Source organism: Ailuropoda melanoleuca, chromosome 11, assembly GCF_002007445.2.
Source record: "Ailuropoda melanoleuca isolate Jingjing chromosome 11, ASM200744v2, whole genome shotgun sequence".
Taxonomy (NCBI): domain Eukaryota; kingdom Metazoa; phylum Chordata; class Mammalia; order Carnivora; family Ursidae; genus Ailuropoda; species Ailuropoda melanoleuca.
Window position 1 is genome coordinate 11,312,168 of NC_048228.1, and position 21,089 is coordinate 11,333,256.

A 21,089-nucleotide genomic window follows, 5' to 3' on the forward strand; every position below is an offset into this window, starting at 1 on the left:
TTGGACTCTGTCGTCAGCTGGGGGGGTACCTGAGACCCCAGGTGGCCGCCAGAGAGGAAGGGGGCTGGCATGAGTTACTAACAGGGAAGAAACACACGCCCTGCCGCCAGGCCACGGGGGCACAGAGTGCATGCAGAGATGACTCGGAATAAGATGGTGTCAATATGCTGACTTGGGTCCCATCCGCACCGCCGTATCTGGTCTGCCCTTGCCGGCAGGCCCCAGGCCCCGGGTCACCGGGAACGGCTTGGCCTTCCCCAGGTCACCGTGTGATGCCAGCGGACTAGTGTGCGTCACGCCCCACCTGCTGCCCTGAGCTCTGGTTCTGGCCAGCTCCCTCCCCGAAGTGCCCGTGACCCCTTCCGGGTCAGGGTCCCGTCCAGTGGAGCGGTGCCCCCACCCCGGGCCTCTGACGGCACACCCCACGCCCTGCGCAGGTTCTTCTTGGCCTCTTTGAAGTCCGCCATGATCAAAGGCTGCCGGGAACCACCTTACCCCAGCGTCCTGACTGACGCCACCATGGAGAAGCTGGCGCTGGCCAAGTTTGTGGCTCAGGAGTCTAAGTGTGAGGTCAGTACTGGCGGGGTTGGGGGGGGGGTCATCCCTGAGAGGCCAGCTGTGGCATCAGGGTGAGGTCAGGCGGTGCAAATAGCGGTCTGTAGCACTTCAGTGTCCCCCATCCTGAAAGGTCCGGTCCCCCCGGCCCACTGGGGTGTGTCCTTGCTTCTCCGTGGCCATTCCTGGTGCTGGGCCGTCGGTGAGCCGGGCCCAGACCTCACTGCTCTGTCTGCTGCCCCTCCCAGGCCACTGCTGTCACTGTGCACTTCTACGGTCTTGTCCACTGGGAGGACCCCATGGATGAGTCCCTGGGTCCCATGCCCTGCCACTGCTCGCCCCCCGAGGGCGCCATCACCAAAGAAGGCGTGCTGCATTACAAGGCGGGCACCTCTTACCTGGGCAGAGAGCACTGGAAGACCTGCTTCGTGGTACTCAGGTGGGAGCCCCCGCAGCTCCGGCCTCGGGCCCGGCCTGGAGCTTGTTGGGCCAGCCACTGAGAGAGAAGCCCAAGGGGGCCCCCTTCCACCTCCACAAGGGTTTTAGAGTCCATCTATCTCGGGATATTAGAGCTTCTGTGTAAAGCCATCTTTGGGGCCCAAGGAATCCTGGGGCATCAAGTGTCGGTCTGGGCTGGGCTGCTGCCAAGTGTCTCAGTGTCCCAGGTCTGCTGAGGGGGTAGTGTGCCCTTCTGTGCCTCTGGTTCCTTCTTCACCCTCCGTTTCACAGAAGACAGGCCCCTTGGCCTCTGGGGCTTCAGGCCTCAGCTTGCGGGGCTCCCTGGGATCTGGGCTCCTCCTGGCCCCCAGTTCCCGGGACAGGCCTCACCCCTGTGTCGTGCCCCTGCAGCAACGGGATCCTCTACCAGTATCCCGACCGCACTGATGTCACCCCCCTGCTGTCGGTGAACATGGGGTGAGTGCCCCGGCAATGGGGGGCTGCCCCAGCACTGGAAGGCGGGGACTCTGGCTGAGCCTGCGGCCCAGGGCTCCTGCCCTCCCTGGCTTGAGCTGACATGCCCTCTTGTCCGTCAGTTCAGCCCACCCCTCTTAGCCCCATCTGGTCCAGCAGCCCTGACTGGAACCTGGGGGTCTGTGGAGCCCCAAGCAAGGGAAGGAGGGGTGGCTTCCTGTCAGGGAAGCAAGAGGAACTCCTTGTCAGGAAAGGATCTGGTCAGGCAGGGGAGGGGGCTGCTCCCCTGGGAAGCTCCGGACCTGATGGAAGATGAACACGCACATGCTTGGAGACCACCTCGGGCCCAGAGAGAGAGAGAGAGTGAATGACTGTGCCCTGGTTCTGAGAGGGCCAGAGCTAAGAGCCCATTCTCACCCCTTGCCTGGCCAGGCAAAGATCTCTAGAAGGATCTTCACAGAAAGGGGTGTGCCTGGCCAGCAGCTTTAAGCCTCTTCTGAGAGCCCAAGGGGTCCACACCACCTTCTGTCCTCCCGTCCCCGGGGACCGCGGGTGCAGGCACGCCCATGTCCACGTGCCTTGAGCCACCCCTGCCTCCTTGCTGCCCTTTCACCCCTCCTCCTCTGGCCCAGGGGGGAGCAGTGCGGTGGCTGTCGGAGAGCCAACACCACGGATCGGCCCCACGCCTTCCAGGTCATCCTCTCCGACCGGCCCTGCCTGGAGCTGGGCGCCGACAGCGAGGCCGACATGGCCGACTGGATGCAGCATCTCTGCCAGGCTGTGTCCAAGGGGGTGAGCACCCCCCGCCTCCCAACCCAGCCCGGATCCCTGCCCCCTTCCCCAGACCCACATGCTCAGGGAGCAAGCAGCCCGTGAAGACCAAGACAGGGACATCCAGGGGACAGCCCAGGAGCAGACCGAGAGCTCTGTGGCCTGACACTCCCACCTTCACCCCTGTCCCCCACCTCTACTTGCGAGGTGGGCGGAGCCTGTCCGGTCTCTGGAGGGAGGGGCCGAGGGGCTGGGCCACCGGGAGTGGGGAGTTCTGGAGTGGGGAATTCTGCGGCTGGCCAACCCTGGACAGCTCCAGCTTGCATCTCCCCTCCCCTCTGCCAATGCCCTTCAGGTCATCCCCCAGGGGGTGACTCCCAGCCCCTGCATCCCCTGCTGCCTAGTGATCACCGACGACCGCCTCTTCACGTGCCACGAGGACTGCCAGACCAGCTTCTTCCGCTCCCTGGGCACAGTCAAGCTGGCCGACATCAATGCTGTCTCCACTGAACCGGGCAAGGAGTACTGTGTCCTGGTGAGCTGGTTGGGGGGGAAGCCATGGAGGCAGGCCCTGCAGAAGGAGCACTGCATCTGCTCACCCAGGGACCCGCTCTCCCCAGGAGTTTTCCCAGGACAGCCAGCAGCCCCTCCCACCCTGGGTCATCTACCTGAGCTGCACATCTGAACTGGACCGATTCCTGTCTGCACTGAGCTCTGGGTGGAAAACCATTTACCAGGTACCCAGCCACCCAGGGCCCTGAGGAGTGAGTGGAGCCGCCGAGGTGGGAGTCGGGGGACAGCCCCGTTCCAGTAGCTCTGGGGCGGACTCTGGCCCCCGTGCACCTGAGGCTACAGCTGGTAGTCGAACCTAGGAGACGCAGCTCCTGACCTTGGTCCCACAGTGCAGGGGGACTCCGGGGTGCCCACGGCTCCCGGAAGAGCGGGGTCCCGGCCGCAGCCCTCACAGCTGCCCTCCGTACCCCCACCCAGGTGGACCTACCCCACAAGGCCATCCAGGAAGCCTCCAACAAGAAGTTCGAGGACGCCCTGAGCCTCATCCACAGCGCCTGGCAGCGGAGCGACAGCCTCTGCCGCGGCAGAGCCTCCCGGGACCCCTGGTGCTGAGGCGGAGCTGGCTGGCAGCGGGGGGCCGAGAGAGGCCTGCCGAGCAGCACCCAGTGTCCTCGCTCCGTCATCGTGCCACTCGGGGCCGGGCTTCCACCTGAGTTCCATAGCCCACTCCTGCCTGGGGAACAGAAGCACCGACCGGGGCTCAAGTCAGGGTCTCTCCCCTCCCAGGGATCCAGAACGGGTGCTCCGCGCTCTCGGGCAGCACGCCCGGCCAGTGATGACTGGAGAGCGCTGGGCGGAGGGTCTGAGCCCTGTGGGCTCTGCGTAGGCACGCATGCGCAGCATTGACAGATGCATATGCATCTTTTCAGGAGGACGATGAGAGTAATACCAGCTCTGAGGGGAGCAGAAGGACGGAGAGGGCAAGAGTCCCCTCTTCCCCTCCCGGGTCAGGGGTCCGGGCCTTGGCCCGCCATCCTCGTTCACTTTTGAGCACTCAGCTGGCGGTGCAGGGCACTAGGGCCTCCGTGCATGTTCCCTCCTCACTAACTCCATCCCCAGGCACACTGCTGTCTGCCTTGCCAGGGCCCACAGCTGCGGGCCGGGGTCGGGGCCCGGGGCTGGGTGGCCCCTCCCTGGCAGCCCGGAGGCCCTGCATGTCCACGGCCCCTGCCTCTCCCCAAACCACAGTGCCCGGTGCCCGGTGGACCCAGGAGGACGCAGGAGGCAGGCCGCCTCCTTCTGCCAGGAGCAAAGGGGAGGGAGGAGGGCTTGGAGAGGAGCAGAGCCCGCCAGCCTGGCGTCTTGGAGCGTGCCTCCTGACTGTCCCCTGCTTGGCTGGAGCCGGGCCCTCTGGGGGAAGGGGTCAAATGGTCTGGGTTTTGTTTTTTTAAATAAAATAGACATGTTATATTGCCAAGACTTCGTCACTGGCCCTTTGTGACCAGGTTGGAGGTGGGGGATTGCCAGCCCCCCCAAAGCCCCTTGGCCGTTCATTCCCTGGTTTTCTTCCATCAGCTGCCGTGTGCTGACATGGGGCGCCCAATCACCCACTGCCCCCGTGCTGCTCTCTGGAGCTCAGGCCCTGAGGGTTTCTTGGCCTGACCTTTGCTTTCCCTCCTACTTCCTACAGGGGCCAGGGGAGGGGAAGCCACCCCTCTGGTCCCAGGGCCTGTCTCCACAGCCAGGGCAGGGCACTCCACGGCCAGCCTCCCCAGCTGTGGGGGCGAGGGCCAGCCATTTGGGATAAACCCAAGAGTCCAAGCTGTCCCTAGACCTCGTGTTGAGCTGCTGCCCTGGGGGCTGGCCAGAGGGGGCTGCCAAGCTTACCGGGCGCAGGCGGGGGAGGGGAGGGTGCTCTGAGGCACTCCAGCACCCCACACCTCCAGGCCCTCACACCTGGGAGGAAAGGGGTGGGCGCTGGAAGGGTGGGTGTGGACGCGATAGAGGTGGGTTCCAGGCAGGGTGGCTCTGCCTCTGGTTCTGACTAGGACTTGAGTGGCAGGAGAGAGATGCCCTGGGGACAGAGGCCAAGGTGGGCAGGGTGGTGCTGTGAGGTCCCTTCTGACAAAGGGCCATTTCCACACTTGGGCCTCTCCTCCAGAAACCTACAGCCCAGAAGGGGCTCCCACCAGAAGGAGGGCAGGACTGGGGGGCAAGTCCACACGGGGTGAGTGACCGAAGCCACAGGCCACTCCTTGAGACACATGGCTCAAAGGCCCTGAAGTCATGGGAGGCAGGGACGGGGAGAAAGGAGCCAGAAGTGGGGGGTGGGGGTGGGGACGTGGGCCATCTTGTCCTGGGTGAAGCCCTATGTTAGGTATGTTCTTCACACATCTCTAGTCCTCCAAAAAACCTCTGAGGGAGGTCCTGACATCCCCATTTTACAAATAGACTGAAGCTAGGAGAGAGGAAGTGATTGCCCACGGTCACACGGGACAGACAGCAGAGCCTGGGATTCAAAATCAGTTCCACGGGGCCTGAGAAGCCCCTTGCCACCTCTGCTCTCCCTGACAGTAGGACTGTAGACCCTGGGAGCCAGACTGGAAGACAGCCCGGGAAAGGGGAGCAGCAAAGACGATACAGGGTGGTTGTGGACAGTTGCTGGGTCGCCTGGGCACACGGTTCCAGGAGCCTCCCCAGGCAGTTGCCCCTGTGCCCAGGGCTCTCTGAGCTGCAGCAGGACTGGCTAGACCAGAGGTGGGGCCAGGGCCACCAAGCCCTTTGCCCCAGGGCCACCAGCCCTTTGCCCCAGGACCAGAGGGAGGGCAGGAAGACAAGCAGGAGGAGGGGTCTCAGCTGACTGGCACCTTCTCCCCACCCCCAATCTCCGTCCTGCTCCAGGTGACCTTTTCCCCAGATCCCAGGGTCCAGGCACACCCCGCTGGGAGGCGTAGAGAACAGAGACAGCTGGGATTGGCCTGAGCCAGCGGGGGCGTGTCCCAGGCTCCTCCGGCCCCAGTAGCTGAGCGCAGCAGGTGGACTCCCGAGATAGACCAGGGTCCACCGGCCTACCCGACTGGGACCTCTGCCCTCCAGACATGGCCCCAGACCCCCTTGATCCCCAGCCCTGTGGCCGTGCAGGGGTGCAGACAGCCTAAGCGCCACCACCCCGGGGCCTGTGCCCATGTCTCTGACCCGGGCACTGCCGGCCTCAGGAACAGAGGCCATGGAGACGGTCGCCCCAGCTGTGGATCTGGTGCTGGGCGCCTCGGCCTGTTGCCTGGCCTGCATCTTCACCAACCCCCTAGAGGTGGTGAAGACGAGGCTGCAGCTGCAGGGGGAGCTGCAGGCCCGCGGTACCTACCGACGGCCCTACAGGGGCTTTGTGGCCTCGATAGCAGCCGTGGTCCGTGCAGACGGGCTGTGTGGCCTGCAGAAGGGGCTGGCCGCCGGCCTCCTTTACCAGGGCCTCATGAATGGCGTCCGCTTCTACTGCTACAGCCTGGCGGGCCAGGCTGGCCTCACCCAGCTGCCTGGTGGCACCCTGGTTGCGGGCGCTGTGGCCGGGGCACTGGGAGCCTTCGTGGGGAGTCCTGCTTACTTGGTGAGTGCCTTGTCTCCATCCTTCCCCACCCCGTGACTCAGCTCCCTCAGGGGCTCTGGAGCCTTCCAGGGTGGCTCTGGTACCAGGTGGGGTGGGGCCGGCTTGGTGGGGCCGTGCCCAGGACATCCCCGCCCCGGGACTGAAATCTGCCCCTGGGCCCACAGCACCAGAGTCTTGCTCCTGGAGTCCCTTCTTCCCTCGGCCAGAGCCAGAGGAGGGGGCAGAGGGTGGCAGGACAGGTGCTGGCTCAAACCCAGCGTGGTCACTCGTCTTCCTGTGTGGCCCAGCAAGTTAAGAATAAGCGAAGCCCCCACGTCCTAGGCTGGACGCTGAATAGCCGTGATCCCACTGAGTCCTCAGAACAGCTTGTCCAGTGGGAGCAGACAGGCCAGGAGAAGGTCAAGTGACTTGCCCCAGGTCACACAGAGATGCAGACCCAGGCTGACTTCAGAGCCTCCCCCCCAACCCTATCCCCCTCGCCCTCTAAGCTGTGGGTGTGGGCCCTTGGGGTCTGGATGTCGGGGCACAGCTCGTCCAGTCCAGTCACATCTGCTCTCACAGGTCAAAACACAGCTGCAGGCCCAGACAGTGGCCGCGATGGCCGTGGGGCACCAGCACCACCACCAGGTAGGAACCGTCACTCCCCAGAGCCGCCTGGACCGGGTGGGCTGGATGGGCTCCTGGGCTGGCAGGGGCTGCGCAGTGACCCAGTGCCTTCTCCCCACAGAGTGTTCTGGGCGCCTTGGAGACCATCTGGCGGCAGCAGGGCCTCATGGGGCTATGGCGGGGCGTGGGTGGGGCCGTGCCCAGAGTCATGGTCGGCTCAGCTGCGCAGCTGGCCACCTTTGCCTCTGCCAAGGCCTGGGTGCAGGAGCGACAGGTGAGGAGCCAGGGACGCCTGTGCCCACCCGCAGACACGACAAAGTCGCGTCATCTGCCTCCTTTCTCCCTGTCCGGGCCCTCATCGCACCCCGACATCTCCAGCTGGACCCCCACCTCGAGAAGCCCAGGGGGAGGGGACGGACAGGGCCCCTGAAGAAAGCTGAGGACCCCGGCTCTGCCCTCGTGCCCGGCAGGGGTGGGGGCCGGCAGTGAGCCCTCACGCTGTGAAGGAGCCGGGCTGGGGGAATGGCTGGAGGGGCCTGGTCTGCTCGCTTTCCCCCAGCTCTTCCAGCCCCAAGGACAGCTTGGGTTGGACAGCTGCAGGGGTCAGAGCCTGTCCCATCCCCACAGTGGCTCCCGGAAGACAGCTGGCTGGTCGCCTTAGCTGGAGGCATGATCAGCAGTGTGGCCGTGGCTGCAGTCATGACCCCCTTCGACGTGGTCAGCACGCGGCTCTACAATCAGCCGGTGGACGGAACTGGCAGAGTGAGCAGGGGACAGTGCGGGGGGGATGTGTGGACCTGGAAGGCGTGCGCGCGTGTGCGCACGCGTGCGCGCGCACACACACACACACACACACACACACACACACACAAGAGACACGCAGACCTGCGAACACATTGCAAACACGTTGATTCGGCTTGTTCGCTGAGCACCCATGTCCCAGGCATAGGCGAAGCATGCTCACATCTGGATTTCAGTCTATCCTCACAACCACCTTCATTTTCCTGATGGGGAAACGGAAGGTCGGGGAGATCTAGGGACGCGCCTGACGTCACCCAGCTGCTAAGTGCAGGAGCCTGACCCATAGCCTGGCAGACAAGCACGGCCATCACATACACTGGTGCAGGGTGTGCTCAACAAAGGTGCCCTCTAAAGACCGAGCTGGGGACGAAATCCACTCGTGTGCGACTAGCCAAAGCTCGGCCCCGGGCATGGGGCTGTGGTTGCCTGGAGGAAGAGGTCTCTTCTTAAATTTCACAGCCTCAAGGGCCACCCTTCTGTAAGTTGCCAGCCTGGGGAGAGCCTCTGTACTGATGGCCACAGAAGCCCCTACACACAGACCCCCCCCACCGGCTGTGCCAGCCAGGGCCCCGTGACCCCTGCAGTGACATCCGCCCTGTGTCTGTCCCCAGGGCCTGCTGTATGGTGGCCTTGCTGACTGCCTGGTGAAGATCTGGCGGCAGGAGGGCCCCCTGGCACTCTACAAGGGGCTGGGCCCGGCCTACCTGCGCCTGGGCCCCCACACCATCCTCAGCATGCTCTTCTGGGATGAGCTCCGGAAACTGGCCTCGCGGAGCCAGCACCAGGGTGCCTAGGTGGCATCCCTCAGCCCTGTATCCTGACGCAGCCCGGGACCTGGCAGGAAGCAACTGCCTGCTCCGGCGGCGAATGGCCGTCTCAGAGCAGGCCACAGGCCCAGAACCTGCCACACGTCCAAGGAGAGTGTGGACAGCTCTGGTCAACCCAGACACATGGCCCACTCAGGGCCCCGGCCTCTGCTCTGGATCACCAGCCACTCTGTTCCCCCCGCAAGTTCTCTTCCCTCTCTGCCTGGGTTACCTCATCCCAGAGCCTAACCCGCGATTATAATAACCGCTCCGGGGGCATGACGGTCACCACGCGCTGGGTCACTCACGTGCATCAGCCTGCTGAGTCCACGGACAGGACGACACAGGGAAATCCTCTCTTACCAAGAGGAAGCCCAGGCTCAGCCAGGCGACGCGCTTTGACCAAAGCTGTACAGCTCTGAGGGGTGGAACCGGGACTGGAACTTAGCTCCACCCAGCGCAGACTGGTGCCCCTGCCGAGAGCCAGGACCACGGGGGCTGGAGGGCCCCTGAGTGTCTCTGCACACAGGCCCCAGGACGCACCGGCAGGCCAACCTGTCACATCAGTGAGCTCAGGCTGCCGGAAGAAGCACCCAGACCAGAGGTTCAAGCAACAGAGGCTGGAAGTCCAAGCTCAAGGTGTCAGTGCGGTCGGTTTCTCCGAGGCCTCTCTCCTTGGCAGCCCTGGGTCGTCACACGGTCTTCCTTCTGTGTCTGTGTTCGAATCTCTTCCAGGGACACTAGTCATGTTGGATTAGCGCCCACCCTAATGTCCTCGTTTTAACTTGATTACCTCTTTAGAGACCTTGCCTCCAAGTATGGTCACAGGCTGGGGGTTAGAGCTTCAGTATATGAATGTGGGGGACGGGGAGACATAATTCGGCCCACGACATCACTGAGAGCTTTTCCTGAGGGCCTCCTAGATGCCCGGCACTGTGGGCATTTGCAAAAATCCTCATGACAATTCTGAAAGGGAGCTCTTGCGATGCCCATTCTTCAGATAAGGAGGCTGAGGCCCACTTGCTTAAGGTGAGTCGCAGAGCCAGGTGTCCTCACCCCAGGCCCTTTGCCAAAGCTGCAGCCACACTTCCCCCAGTGAGTGTGTTCCTAAGGCCCACACTGACCTTTGTGCTTCACAGACGGACACCGAGTCCCTGGAAGGGACAGGACTGGCCCAGGTCAAGCAGTCTGAACCCTGCCACACACCACGTCCGCTGTTCCACGGGTCCCCCTAGCACACACTCCAAACCAATAAAGTTTTCTATTTTTGTTTACTTCAACGACTCCCTTCTGCTAGCAGCTTCAGTTTCCCCCAGCCCTGCACCCCCACCCTTGGCTCTCTCTCCTTAGTCCTGGGAAAGGAGGATCCAAAAGTTTTGGGACAGGCCAGCCGCACCCCACCGTTTCCAGCCCGACTGAGGCCTGCCACCTAGTGGACACGGGGAGGACCGTCAAGGAGGGCCGCCCTGTGGCTGAGGGAGAGGAGGGCCCAGAACCTTCTCTCAACCTCAGGCTGTGGGAGGATAGATGCCCTGCCTCCAGACCTCAGGCTGTGGGGAGACAGACCACCTTCCAGACCTCAGGCTGAGGAGGCTGAGCCTCAGGCTGTGGGGACATAGACGTCCCCTTCCAGCCCTGGGGCTGAGGGGTCAGAGCCCACATGGAAGGCTGGGGCAGGGGCAACAGATGAGGCTTGGGGCTTCAAGAAGGCCTTGTGGGGCAAGCCCTGGAGGAAGGTGAAAAAGTGGGCACACCACTTGAGCGGGGACAGAGGGCAGAGACCAGTGCTGGAGATGCCCCCTGTGTCCTGCTGGCCAGATGTGGAGCCCCTGAGCAGCGGTTGGCTCCCAAGGCCCCATAACCCTGTGGCCCTAAAAGTGCAAGGCCCCTGCCTCGCCTTCCTGCCCCTCCGCTCTCTTCCCCTCCTTCCCTCTCCCCCACTTCTGACCCCTCCCCTCCCGGACTTCTGACCCCCTCCCCGCCCCACCCNCATGACGTTGGTCTCTGTGGTGCAGACCTGACCGGAGGCTGGGGCCGATCCCGGCGGCCATGTTCTCCCTGCCATCCCTTCCCTCCTGGCTCTCCAGCCTCCCCTCCCTCCAGTGGGGCTCCGGCCTCCTCGACTCTGTTCTTCAAGGTGAGCACTGCCTCCTCATCCCGCGCAGCCCCGCCCCTCGGGCGGCTCTGGGCCGCGCAGGGTGGGCCCCCCACGTGGGTCTCCCACCACCTCCCACCCTGCGCAACTGGCTTGCCCTCCCTCCTGCCCCTCAGGCCTCATCGGGGCCAGTGGCGTCTCAGTCCTGAACAGCCTCCTGAAGGCCTACTTCTTTGTGAACTGTGCCAAGTGAGTGCCCGCCCGGCCCTCTCCCGGCCCCTCCCGGCCCGGGCCCTGAGCCCACTCAGGCTGGGGTGGGGAGGCCTGGAGGGAAGAGACCCCCCTCCCCAGAGCGCGTTTCGGGGGGCACGGCCGCTGCCTGGGCCTGCCCACACCCGCTCTGCCCCACAGCAGCCCCGAGCGGCGGCTGGAGAAGCAGCGGCTGCAGGCCCAGTGGGCCCTGCTGGAGACGGTGCACCTGGCCGGGCTGACCCTGATCCTGACCGTCCTGGGGGCGCGCGTGGCCGCCCTGGTGGTGCTGGAGTTCTCCCTCCGGGCCGTCTCCACCCTGCTCTCCCTGGGCAAGGTAAGGCTTCCGGAGGTGGTGAGTCACTGCCCAGCCCGGGCCCTGGTTTTCACCCTGGAACACGGGGAGCTGGGCCCCCCTGGAGCACCCTGTCTCCTCACCGCCCCTTTCCGTGAGTCTGAGACAGGAGAGTGTAGCTTGCCTCCTGGGATTGGGAGCACAGTCCCTGCTCGCTCGCTCTCTCGCAGTGGCCTGCAGTGGCCTGAGCCCCAGGCCACGAAGAGAGCGGTGGCAGCTCCCGGCTATGGAGCTCCCCACGTGCCAGGCGCCGCGCCACATATCACAGGGGGTGAAGCTCTGCTGTGCTCTCTGTCTCCCAGGTGGGGAGACTCAGGCTCAGAGAGGGTGAGCGGCTTGTCCCAGGTCAACCAGCAAGACATAGAGTCAGGCTTTGAAGCCAGGTCTGCAAGGCTCGGAGCCACCAACCTTCAGCCACAGTAACAGTCGTGATGGAAATAAGTGGAAAGACGTGGTCCCGGTAGGGCTTGACCCGGAGGCAGCAGTCCTTCTTCGGGAATGCTCCCGAGGGTCCTTCCGGCTCCAGCCTCCTACAGAGTGGTCTGCGCGCCTTCACAGCCCCCTGGCCCGAGCCGAGCCCCCCCCCACCGCGGCCCCTCTTCTGCGCCCTCCCTGCGCAGGGCTCCGACAGGGAGAGGCTGCGGCTGTACCTGCTGAGCCAGTACTCGCTGGGCTGCGGACTGACCTGTGGCCTGAGCTTCCTGCAGGAGGGCGCCCCTCACCGCACCCTGAACCTGCTGCTGGGCGTCTGGCTGGCCACCCTGCTGCGCGCGGGGGCCAGGCGCGTCTGCCGCCACGTCTGCCAGCTCTACGAGCTGCACAGCAGCCAGCACTACTGCGGGCTCTGCCTGGGCCTGCTGGCCGGCGCGCACCGCCTCCCCCGGCTGCTGGCCCGTGCCCTGGCCATGGCCTTCACTGTGGGGGACCTGGCCGCCGTGGCGCTCGTCAACCGGGACTTCCCGACCGCCTCGGACGCCGTGCGCTTCTGGACGCCGCTCGTCATCTGCTACACCCTGCTGGTCATCTACATGCAGGGTGAGGGCCACCACTGGGGTCCTGGGCAGCGGCGGCCTCACTCGGCACTCATCCCACTGTCTGACCCGGGCACGGCGTCACGCTAGGCCCTGGGGCGGCCTACCGCGGTCAGACCCCTCCCCTGCCATCCCGGGGCGCCCAGTCTAGCGACAGAAGCCATATGGAGCAGCTCAGGGAAGGGTGTGGTGTGCAGTGGGAGCCCTGAGGAGACGGGGCTCTAATGGGGTTTTGAAGCATAAGTAGGAGCCTTCTGGGGGAGGTGAGGTGGGGGGAAAAGGCGGTCCTGGCAGGTGGAACCACACATGCCAAAGCCCAGAGGTGAGAGAAGGCATGGCACCGTCAAACAACTGAAAAAAGTTGAGTGTGGCTGTCTCCCCAAGGGAATGGGGAGGGGATGAGGCTGGCCAGCTTCATGGGGGCCTGACGGGGAGCCGTCGTCAGCCTGGCCGGCCGTCTGCTGAGGAGCCACTGCAGGGTTTCGGCGGGGGGAGAGTGACCTGGTCAGATGCGGGCCATAGGAAGAGCCAGCTGGCTGAAGGGGAGAGATGGGGTAGAAGGGGCAGGACAGGGAAGGGCAGTGAGGCAGAGAGTAGCAGATGCAAAGGCCCTGAGGTGGGAGTGAGCTTGGTGTGCTTGATGAACAACAAGAAAACCTGGATGGCTCCGGGGTAGTAGGGAGGGGAGCAAGTCAGAGATGAGGTGAGGTTGGAGAGCGGGCATGGCTCCTATCAGGCAGGCCTCACAGGCAAGGTAAGGAGTTTGGAGTTTACCCCACATGCAATGGAAGGTCCTGGGAAGAATGTAAGCAAAGGAAAGATTTCATCTTGGTGATGTGCTTAGAAGGTCACTAGCTGCTGAGCAGACATGGAGTAGACGCCTGACCCACAAGGTCAAGAACAGAAGCCAGGAGCTGGGACTGGGCGGGGCAGCGGGAGTGGGGAGGTGGGCTCAGGTGGGCGATCTACTTAGCAGAAAGAGCCCCCAGGGTTTACTGATGAATCAGATGTGGGGTGCAGTCGGGATGACTCCTGCCACTTGGAGCTGGCCCCCCTCCCCCGCCCACCGCAGGCAGAGCAGAACATCTGGGAGGCTTGGGGTGAGCATTGAGGCCTGGGAGGCTGGTACTCAGAGAGTGGGGGTGGGGAGGAGGGAGGCAGGGAAGGGGGCTGCAAGGAGAGGGGAAGGTGGGAAGGGAGATGGGAGGTCCGGGCCCTGCCCCAGCCTGGACCTGAGGTTGGGGCCGTAGGTATGGTGGCAGGCGATGACGCGTCCGCCCCCCACAGAGGAGCAACGGCAGCACCCCGACCTGCAGAGCCATGTCCAGACGCTGCTGGTGCGCATGGGTGGCCTCTTTGTGCTGCTGCTAACCGTGGGCAGCTGGCTGGACCTCCTGGGAGTCGTCCTGTCCCTGCTGGGCGAGCTCTGGTGCCTGGCAGGGATCCGTACTCTGCTGGGCCTTTGCCAGATACAGGTGGGCAGTCCCCCCCCTCAACCGAGACACCCCAGACACTGAGCCCTGCTCCAGACAGCCCGAGGAGCTTCAGCGTGCCCCAAGTTTAAGAAGAGCTGGGGTGACCTCTCGGGGTGGGGGCAGAAGGAGCTGAAATCCCCTCTCCCTCCTGGTGTTAACCTTTGACGCCTCAGAGGTCCCACGTGGGAGGAAGGGCCTGGGTAATCGGAGGGTAATCTGAAGTCCCCCACCAGGGGATGGGGGAACTGAGGGATGTCCTTAATCTTTTCCTCCCCACCTTCCCTCAGGATTTTCCGTCCCAGAGGCCTTCGGTGTCTGCTCCAGGGCAGGCCCAGCCCCAGCCCTCAGCACCTGCCGAGCCCCGGGACACAGCCCCCTCCTGACCTGCCTTAGCAAGGACTCGAGTCTGTCTGAGGCCCACCCAGGCTCATGTGGAGGCCTTGACCCCAGGACACTGCTCGGAGGCAGATAGAGACGCAGGCCGGCCCCCACCTGGAGCTTGAGGTGGGCGCTGGGGTCTGCTGTCAGGGACGGGAGGGTTTGGGGTCCTCAGAAGGGGGCCAGTGGGTGAAGCCCTGTTTTTCTCAGGATGGACAATCGATACAGCCCTCTCAGACCCTGCCTTCCCCAGGGGGCTTGCGGAATGGAGAACTGCGTCCTCAGAGTGGCCCCCCTTTACTGGCCTCCCTCACTTCCTCCATGAACAAAAATAAAGATGATTTTTCTCAACCTGTGTGTAGAATCATGAACACACAGAGAGGGAAAGAGGATTTTCTGGGGCCGCACAGCCCTTCTGGCGGGGGCAGGCTTCAGGAATACATGCGGGCTGGGTCCCCTGGGGTTCAGGAGTTACTACTGATCTGGCTGAGGAAGTGATGGGGTTTCAGTGGCACGGACTCATGGTCTAGCCCCCACCTGCAGTTGTGGGTGGACGGTGTCTGTGCCCCTTCCCATCCTAGGCTAAGACCATGCGGGTCCTTACCATCTCAGGCTCGTTCAGCCCTGTCTCCCCTGCAGGGCCCAGCCCAGGGAGGCCACAGAGTATCTGGGAGAAGATTGGGTACCATCTCCTCTGCTTACTTGCTGTGTGGCCTTGGGTGGGTCGCTGCCACTCTCTGAGCCAGTCAGAAGAAAACTTGCCATGTGTAGGGTGCTTACCACATGCCAAGCATTTTCATGATCTCATTTTGTTCTGACATCAGCCCCAAGAGACAGGTACTGTTATCCCTTTTTAACATATTCAGAAATAAGCTCAGAGAGGTTATGTAACTTGCTCAGGGTCACAGAGCTCAGTTAGTGGCAAAGCCAGGAAGGGAGCCCAGGTGGCCTGACTCCCAAAGTTCAAGTGCTTTGCATGCTTCCTGCTACCCTCTTCTTGTTGAAGAACTGCGGCCAGGGAAACCAACAAAGGTGCACATAAAAAATACGGCAGGTCCATTCCTGGAAGGTTCTGGAATGTGGTTCCAGCCACCTTGTGAGCAGAGTAGCCTAAGGCTCCATCACAGCCATGTTTTCCTGGCCCGCAGGGATTGAGGGGGATTCCTAGGAGGGGCCCCACAGGACAAAGAAGATTCCTAGCTAGGGGGCGTCCAGGAGGCTATGAGGTTCAGTTGTCTGGGATTGGCAGAGGACACAGCAGGAAGGAGGTGAGGGGAAAAGGTTCTTGGAGGATTCCAGGTTTTGGCGAGCCCTGCTTCTCAGCAAAGGCCACCGTGATCACCCAAAGGCTACTGCTTTGGGAAGCGGAGTTGGGTGCAGGGTTCTCTGCTCCCCACCCGGGGGCACACCTGGGACATGGGCAGGCTGGCCTCAAGGCTGGTCTGGGTGGTTTCAGCTCCTTCCTCCAGAAATGGCCACTTACTGACAGCTCAAGCCCAGTCCTCTGATCCCTTGCTGTCCATGCTCTACCCCCAGGAGGGCCTCTCAGCTCCAAAGCAGCTGAGGTGGGGGAAATGCCTGTGGTTGCCCCTTCCCCCAATCCAGGACCCAGCCCCCCTCTGCCTGGGAGTGTGTTCAGTTCCCTCCGGGCAGGAAACTTGCCCCAGTCTGGGAGGAAATGGCTCAGTTAGCTGGGCACACAGCCAGCCCTTGCCAGACCCAGACTGGGCACTGGGTTCCGACTCAGCCCTGATGTTTTTGCTGGAAGGTTCCCTGGCCTCCTGGCCCCCAACACAGCCGGGGATCCGGTGGGGACAGGGCTGGGAGAGGATTGGATTTGGCGGTCCTTTCCTTTTTATGGACACAGGGACCATTTACAAACAAAAATTGGGCCACGTGGGTTGGAATAGGATTCTTTTCTTATGTATTAAATTATTTTTGTGAAAAGTCTAACAAGGGTATAAAATTAGATCACTCTAAGTGAGGCATTTAGCAAATCTCTATACCAAAGAAAGAAAAACAGGCCTGAAGTCCAGAGAGCAGAGGAAATCCAGAAGGTATGGTCTGGAATGGGATATGCAGCTGGGACTCATTCTTCTACGAAGACCATGAGAGCCCGAATCCTGGGCCCGGACCACCATCCTTCTGAAGAGGTGGGAGACCAGGACCCCCAGTCTCTGCTAAGAAAGGGTGGTAACCTCCACGGCAGCTGGGATTGGGGTGAGCCAGCCTCCTCCCTCATGAGCCCCTTACTTCTGGCTCTTCTGAGCTATGGCATTGTCCCTTTGGGCATCCTGCATGCCTTCCTCTGTCTGCCCATTCACAGGTAATTACTGGACATCTGCCTGGGGCCAGGCTCTGGGCCAGAAAAGATGGAGAAGTCACAACCGTGCTACAAAGAAACATGAAGCTGGGTGAGGGGGTAGCGTGGCAGCAGGTTGGGGCGAGCGGGCTAGGAGAGTGTATTTGTTAGTCACAGCTGTGTAATAAGCGGTCCCAAAACTTAGTAGCTTAAAACAACAGACATTTATTGTCTCCCTCTTTTTTTTGAGAGAGAGAGAGAGAGAGAGAGAGGGTATGCTTGAGCAGGGTGGGAGGGAGTGTGGAGAGGGAGAGGGAGAGAATCTCAAGCAGGCTCCATACCCAGCGCGGAGCCCAACACGGTGCTTCATCTCACGACCCTGAGATCATGACCTGAGCCAAAATCAAAAGTCAGCCGCTTAACCGACTGAGCCACCCGGGTGCCCGCATGGTCTTTTTCTGTGGGTTGGGTCCCACAGCCTGGAAGGGTCCTCTGGCTCACGTTCTCCTCACACACCAGGTCAAGGGGGTGGGCAAGGCTCTGGTGTCATCTCAAGGCCTGACTGGGGTAGGATCCACTCCCAAGCTCACTCACATGGTTGTTGGCAGGGTTCGGTTTCTTGTGGGCTACTGGACCGAGAGTCTCAGTTCCTCTCTGGCTGTTGGCTGGGGGTATCCTTAGTTCCTTGCCACGTGGGCCTCTCCATAGACAGCTCACAACATGGAAGCTGGCTTCCCTCAGAGCAAGCCAGGGAGGGAGAGAGAAAGAAGACAGCAGGACAGAAGTCACAGTCCTTTTGTAGCCCAACGTGAAAAAGCAACACCCATTGTTTTTGCTGTGTTCTATTGGTTAGAAGCAAGTCTCTGAGTCTCGCCCACCAAGAGGAGGGGATTACACAAGGGTAGGGCAGAAGCATGGAACCTTGGGGGCCATCTCTGAAGCTGTCTTCCACGGAGGGCTTCTTTGAATGGACTGAGGGAGCAAGCCAAGCAAGATGCTGAGGGAAGGACATCCTGGCTGAGAGAACAGCATGGGCAAAGGCCCTGAGGTGGCAACAAGCTGAGAGTACTGTAGGAACAGAGGAAATTTCGTGTGGTTGGAGCGTCAGAGAGGATGGAGTGGCAGGAATGAGGTCACGGAGGTGGGCAGGGACCAGATCACTCAGGGCCACGGTGAGGGTCCTGACGGATAGCCAGCAGAGAGTTTGCACAAGGGAGTGACATAACGTGACTTACATTTTTAAAGAATTCCCCTCCTTGCTGTTTGTAGAATAGTGCAGAAACCCAGTTTAGGAGTGTTTGGAATTACGCACGTGAGATGATAATAACCCAGGAGTAACCCAGGGCTTGGACCAAGATGGTCGCCATGGAGGTAGCCAGAAGTGGATGGGTTGGATCGGATGGATGGACACGGATGGATGGGTATGGATGTGTTGTGAAGAGTTCATAGGACCTCCTGACCAATTAGATGTGGGTTTGAGAGAATGAGAAGAACCCAGGGCTCTTAGCTTTCTGGCCTGAGGAACCTGGTGAAGGAGATGGGAGGCATCTGGGGCAGAGCAGTACCACCTGCGGGTGCGGTCAGATTGGCGGGAAGGCTGGGTGTTATGAAGTGTGTGATGGGGTCTGGGGCTCAGGGAGGCCTCACTGACAAAGAGCTGTTGACATGGAATCCTGAACATTCGAGGGGAGTTCCAGACCTGGGGAAGCCCAGGCGCTGAGCCGCCTGAGGGGCCCAAGAAAGGGCAGTGTGGCCAAGCAGAGCAGGCAAGAGTCACGGCAGTGGGAGACACTGTCGCAGAGGCTGGCTGCGGCCAGATCACCCAGGGTCACAGGAGGGCTTGGCATTTTGCCCCTGAAAGCAGCAGGAGCCCCAGAGGGGCTGAATGGGGGCCTGTGAAGATCACAGGCTGCTCTAGCAAGATGGTCTGGCCATCAGAGTGGAGATGTGTTGTGAAGGAGTGAGAGCAGGGCCAGTCCAACTTTAAGGGCCCCCTTTAGGAAAAAGAATACAAAATCTGTATTAAAGTGAATAGTGATAGAATGATAAAGAAAAGCATAACAAATTGCTGGAGGCCTAGAGACTTGGGTTCCTTCTTCTGACATCTCCCTGGGCAGCGTGCCAGGAGCACTTAATGGAAAATTCTTCCTGAGTGTGATCTGGCTGCCTCCCCTCCCAGAGCATTCTGTAACTCCCAGCAACCCTCACAGGGGCCCCTACGAGTAAGAGGCCTACACAGTCACCGTAAACCCACCTTGGCTAAGAGAGAAGTAGGGAGGCCAGCTGGGGGTAAGGAAGGGTCTCGGGGACTGCGGGTGCTGAGACAGACGAAGCCAAGGGAGGGGGCTCCGGTGGGGATGGGGGCTCAAGCTGGGGGATGGGATCAGTGAGGTGTTTGAATAGGGGCTCAGCCTTGGCAAACGGCCGAGGGCTTGGGGCAGTCTCAGGAACTTCAGTGACCTGACTGACACCAGGATTTCCCCTTCTTTGTCCGAGAAGGAGCTCTGACCTTCAAGGCTGGGGACAAGGAGCCTCTAGTCCCCTCCATGGCCCACCTCTCACCCTGGAGCCCGTGCCGATTTGCTAAGCAATGGCAAACCGTGGGAACCAACCAGCCCAGTGTCAGCTCAGGCCCCTGGACTAGGAGGGGATTAAGACCCAGACGATGTTGTCACAGCCAGGTCTGGGAGGCTGAGCCCTGTGTGGCCCAAGTGGACACAGGCTTGGGGCCTGAGAGGAGGGGAATTTATGTGGCTCTAATGTGACCCGGTCTGCTCCCCCTTGGTTTTTAAACATTTCCCTACATACTTGGCCGGTTCGGTAAAGTTGCCTGGAGCCAGGCCACCTGTCTGAATAAAGCTCATTTACTAACCTTGTGGCCTTGAGCAAGTCACCGTCTGTGCTCAGTTTCCCCATTTGCTGAGTGCACTGAACACATGGTGGGGGCAGGGCACATAGCCCTGAGGCTGACTGTGGGCTCCAGTCCCCCAGCTCCCCACCCCAGGCCTGCCAAGGGACCATAACTGAGTCTCAGCCATGCCCCTGAGTCAGGGGATGGGGAAGGAGGGACTGATTCAGGCAGCGGAAGCAGGAACCATCTCAGGGGAGGAAGGGGATGAAGAGCCCTCACCTCCCCCATCCTGTCCACCACACTGCTCCTGGGCTGCAGAAAGAGGAGCACATTTGCATTTCACTTTCAAAGAGCTGTGACTATGGCAACTCTCTCTACTGACAAATTAAACCCTGTGCTATGGATTTTTCTTGCATTACCTGCCCCCAGCCTTCAGAGCAACCTGGGAGGAGTTGACCTTTTCTCTGTCTCCTGAGGAGAAGACCCAAGATACAGAGAGATCACATGGCTTGCTCAAGGTCACAGAGCTAATACGTGGGAGAGCCAAGATCCAAATTCAAGTAGGTGTGACTCCAAAGCCCAGGCCCTTTAGAGCTCACTACCCATCACCACTTCAACGTGGTCTGCATATGCAGCTGCTTAAGACCTCCAACGCCAACTTGCACACTTTGCAGAAATTACTGAGTCCCTACTATGCGCCAAGCATCATGCTGGGTGCTGGAGACCCAGAAAGGAATGAGACATAGCCCTGCTCCCAGTCTCATGGGGAAAGCATATGGTACAACCTAGCAGCCTTGGGATGTATCCAGGGGATGGACATGACTCCTAAGCCTGCCTGCAGGAATCAGGACAGACTTCTCAAAAGTGGTGACAGGGGTGCAGAGCTTGCCAGGAAGAGGAGGTGATCCAGACCCATGGGGTCTCACCGGTCTTCACCATGACTCTGCTTTAAGCAATAGAAACACAATTTTAACCTGTTGAAGACAAGGCAAGAAAAAAAGAGAACGCGTTGGCTCCAGAGGTCCAGAGGGAAGACTTCAGGTATGGCTGAATCCAGCAGCCTAAGTGATGAGATCAGCTATCTCTCCTTCTTTATCATCTTTGCTCCCCTGTCCTCTGTGTTGGTCCAAGTGCTTGTAGCTTGCATTCTGGCAGCCTGGAAAAATGCTGCCTCTTTTTAAGTAGTTCCAGCTAGGCGCTGACAGTGGGGGTGGGTTTCCTCAAACTGAAATTGATTGCTGTGACCAGAGTCCGGGGAAGTGAGGCTGGCTGAAAGGAGCCATGATGTCCCTTGGATTCTCCAGTGGAACCAAGTCTCTGCCTTACCTTCAGGACTTCATTCATCTTGCTGTCATCTCCCCAGACCTCTGTCCTCTGCCTGCCAGGGAGAGGAAGGGAACTCATCTCTGAACACCTGAGAAGCACCAGGCATATTTATCCACAATCATCCATCAGATCCTCATGGTGAAGCCCAGGTGACAAGAGGAAACTGATTTGCCCAAGGTAAGCTACTGACAAGGGCAGAGCTGGACTCACTCACAGATCCTGATTTTATTCCTGTCTGTGCTTGGCCTGCCACCTTCCCCGCTGCAGTGTGGGGGAGCTCCCGCTTCTCAGAACTGCTCCCCCTCCTGCCCGGCCCTACACACAGTAGGTGCTCAGGGAGTAAGTGTTGAGCTGATCTAACTCCCAGCAGGCAGAGCAGAGGATGGAGGAAGGAGCAGGGGCAGAGGCAGGACTGGGAGGCCCAGGGAGGCTTCTGGGGCTGTTTGCCAAGAAGTGGAA

The 21,089-nt window shown here is 61.1% G+C and overlaps 3 protein-coding genes across 5 annotated transcripts in view; all 3 read left to right on the forward strand.

The window, feature by feature from the left end:
• PLEKHM2 (pleckstrin homology and RUN domain containing M2) overlaps positions 1-3,369 on the forward strand; it is a 37,240-nt gene extending 33,871 nt beyond the window's left edge. Inside the window, exons 15-21 of the mRNA XM_034672075.1 lie at positions 438-570; positions 804-994; positions 1,405-1,470; positions 2,100-2,259; positions 2,594-2,773; positions 2,859-2,975; positions 3,229-3,369. Of these exons, the coding sequence (XP_034527966.1) occupies positions 438-570; positions 804-994; positions 1,405-1,470; positions 2,100-2,259; positions 2,594-2,773; positions 2,859-2,975; positions 3,229-3,363 (982 nt within the window). The 3' untranslated portion in view covers positions 3,364-3,369. The remainder of the gene's footprint in view (positions 1-437; positions 571-803; positions 995-1,404; positions 1,471-2,099; positions 2,260-2,593; positions 2,774-2,858; positions 2,976-3,228) is intronic.
• A 1,720-nt stretch (positions 3,370-5,089) lies between these two features.
• On the forward strand, positions 5,090-9,848 carry SLC25A34 (solute carrier family 25 member 34). The gene is made up of 5 exons (XM_002921418.4): positions 5,090-6,355; positions 6,917-6,982; positions 7,083-7,235; positions 7,589-7,723; positions 8,374-9,848. The coding sequence occupies exons 1-5, from the start codon at positions 5,936-5,938 to the stop codon at positions 8,554-8,556; spliced, it is 957 nt and encodes a 318-aa protein (XP_002921464.1). The 5' UTR covers positions 5,090-5,935; the 3' UTR covers positions 8,557-9,848.
• Positions 9,849-10,561: 713 nt separating this feature from the next.
• TMEM82 (transmembrane protein 82) lies at positions 10,562-14,498 on the forward strand. Of its 3 annotated transcripts, none has more exons than XR_004628966.1 (7): positions 10,562-10,705; positions 10,840-10,912; positions 11,075-11,249; positions 11,888-12,302; positions 13,586-13,773; positions 14,061-14,277; positions 14,362-14,498. XR_004628966.1 is itself a non-coding variant. In XM_034672285.1 (6 exons), exons 1-6 carry the CDS (start codon positions 10,618-10,620, stop codon positions 14,154-14,156), a joined length of 1,035 nt encoding a protein of 344 aa, XP_034528176.1. In that variant the 5' UTR covers positions 10,562-10,617; the 3' UTR covers positions 14,157-14,490. The 3 variants fall into 3 exon arrangements, 1 of the variants encoding a protein (XP_034528176.1); XR_004628967.1 differs by having other exon boundaries at positions 11,078-11,249; XM_034672285.1 differs by having other exon boundaries at positions 14,061-14,490.
• The last annotated feature ends 6,591 nt before the right edge of the window (positions 14,499-21,089 follow it).

Excerpts from the sequence above, each read along its gene's own strand:
- TMEM82 (XM_034672285.1), top strand. The coding sequence starts at position 10,618 with ATGTTCTCCCTGCCATCCCTTCCCTCCTGGCTCTCCAGCCTCCCCTCC. Across the intron at positions 10,706-10,839 it reads CCTCGACTCTGTTCTTCAAG|GCCTCATCGGGGCCAGTGGC; the intron begins GTGAGCACTGCC and ends CCTGCCCCTCAG. Across the intron at positions 10,913-11,074 it reads TTCTTTGTGAACTGTGCCAA|CAGCCCCGAGCGGCGGCTGG; the intron begins GTGAGTGCCCGC and ends TCTGCCCCACAG.
- SLC25A34 (XM_002921418.4), top strand. The coding sequence starts at position 5,936 with ATGTCTCTGACCCGGGCACTGCCGGCCTCAGGAACAGAGGCCATGGAG. Across the intron at positions 6,983-7,082 it reads GGCACCAGCACCACCACCAG|AGTGTTCTGGGCGCCTTGGA; the intron begins GTAGGAACCGTC and ends TTCTCCCCACAG. Across the intron at positions 7,236-7,588 it reads CCTGGGTGCAGGAGCGACAG|TGGCTCCCGGAAGACAGCTG; the intron begins GTGAGGAGCCAG and ends CCATCCCCACAG.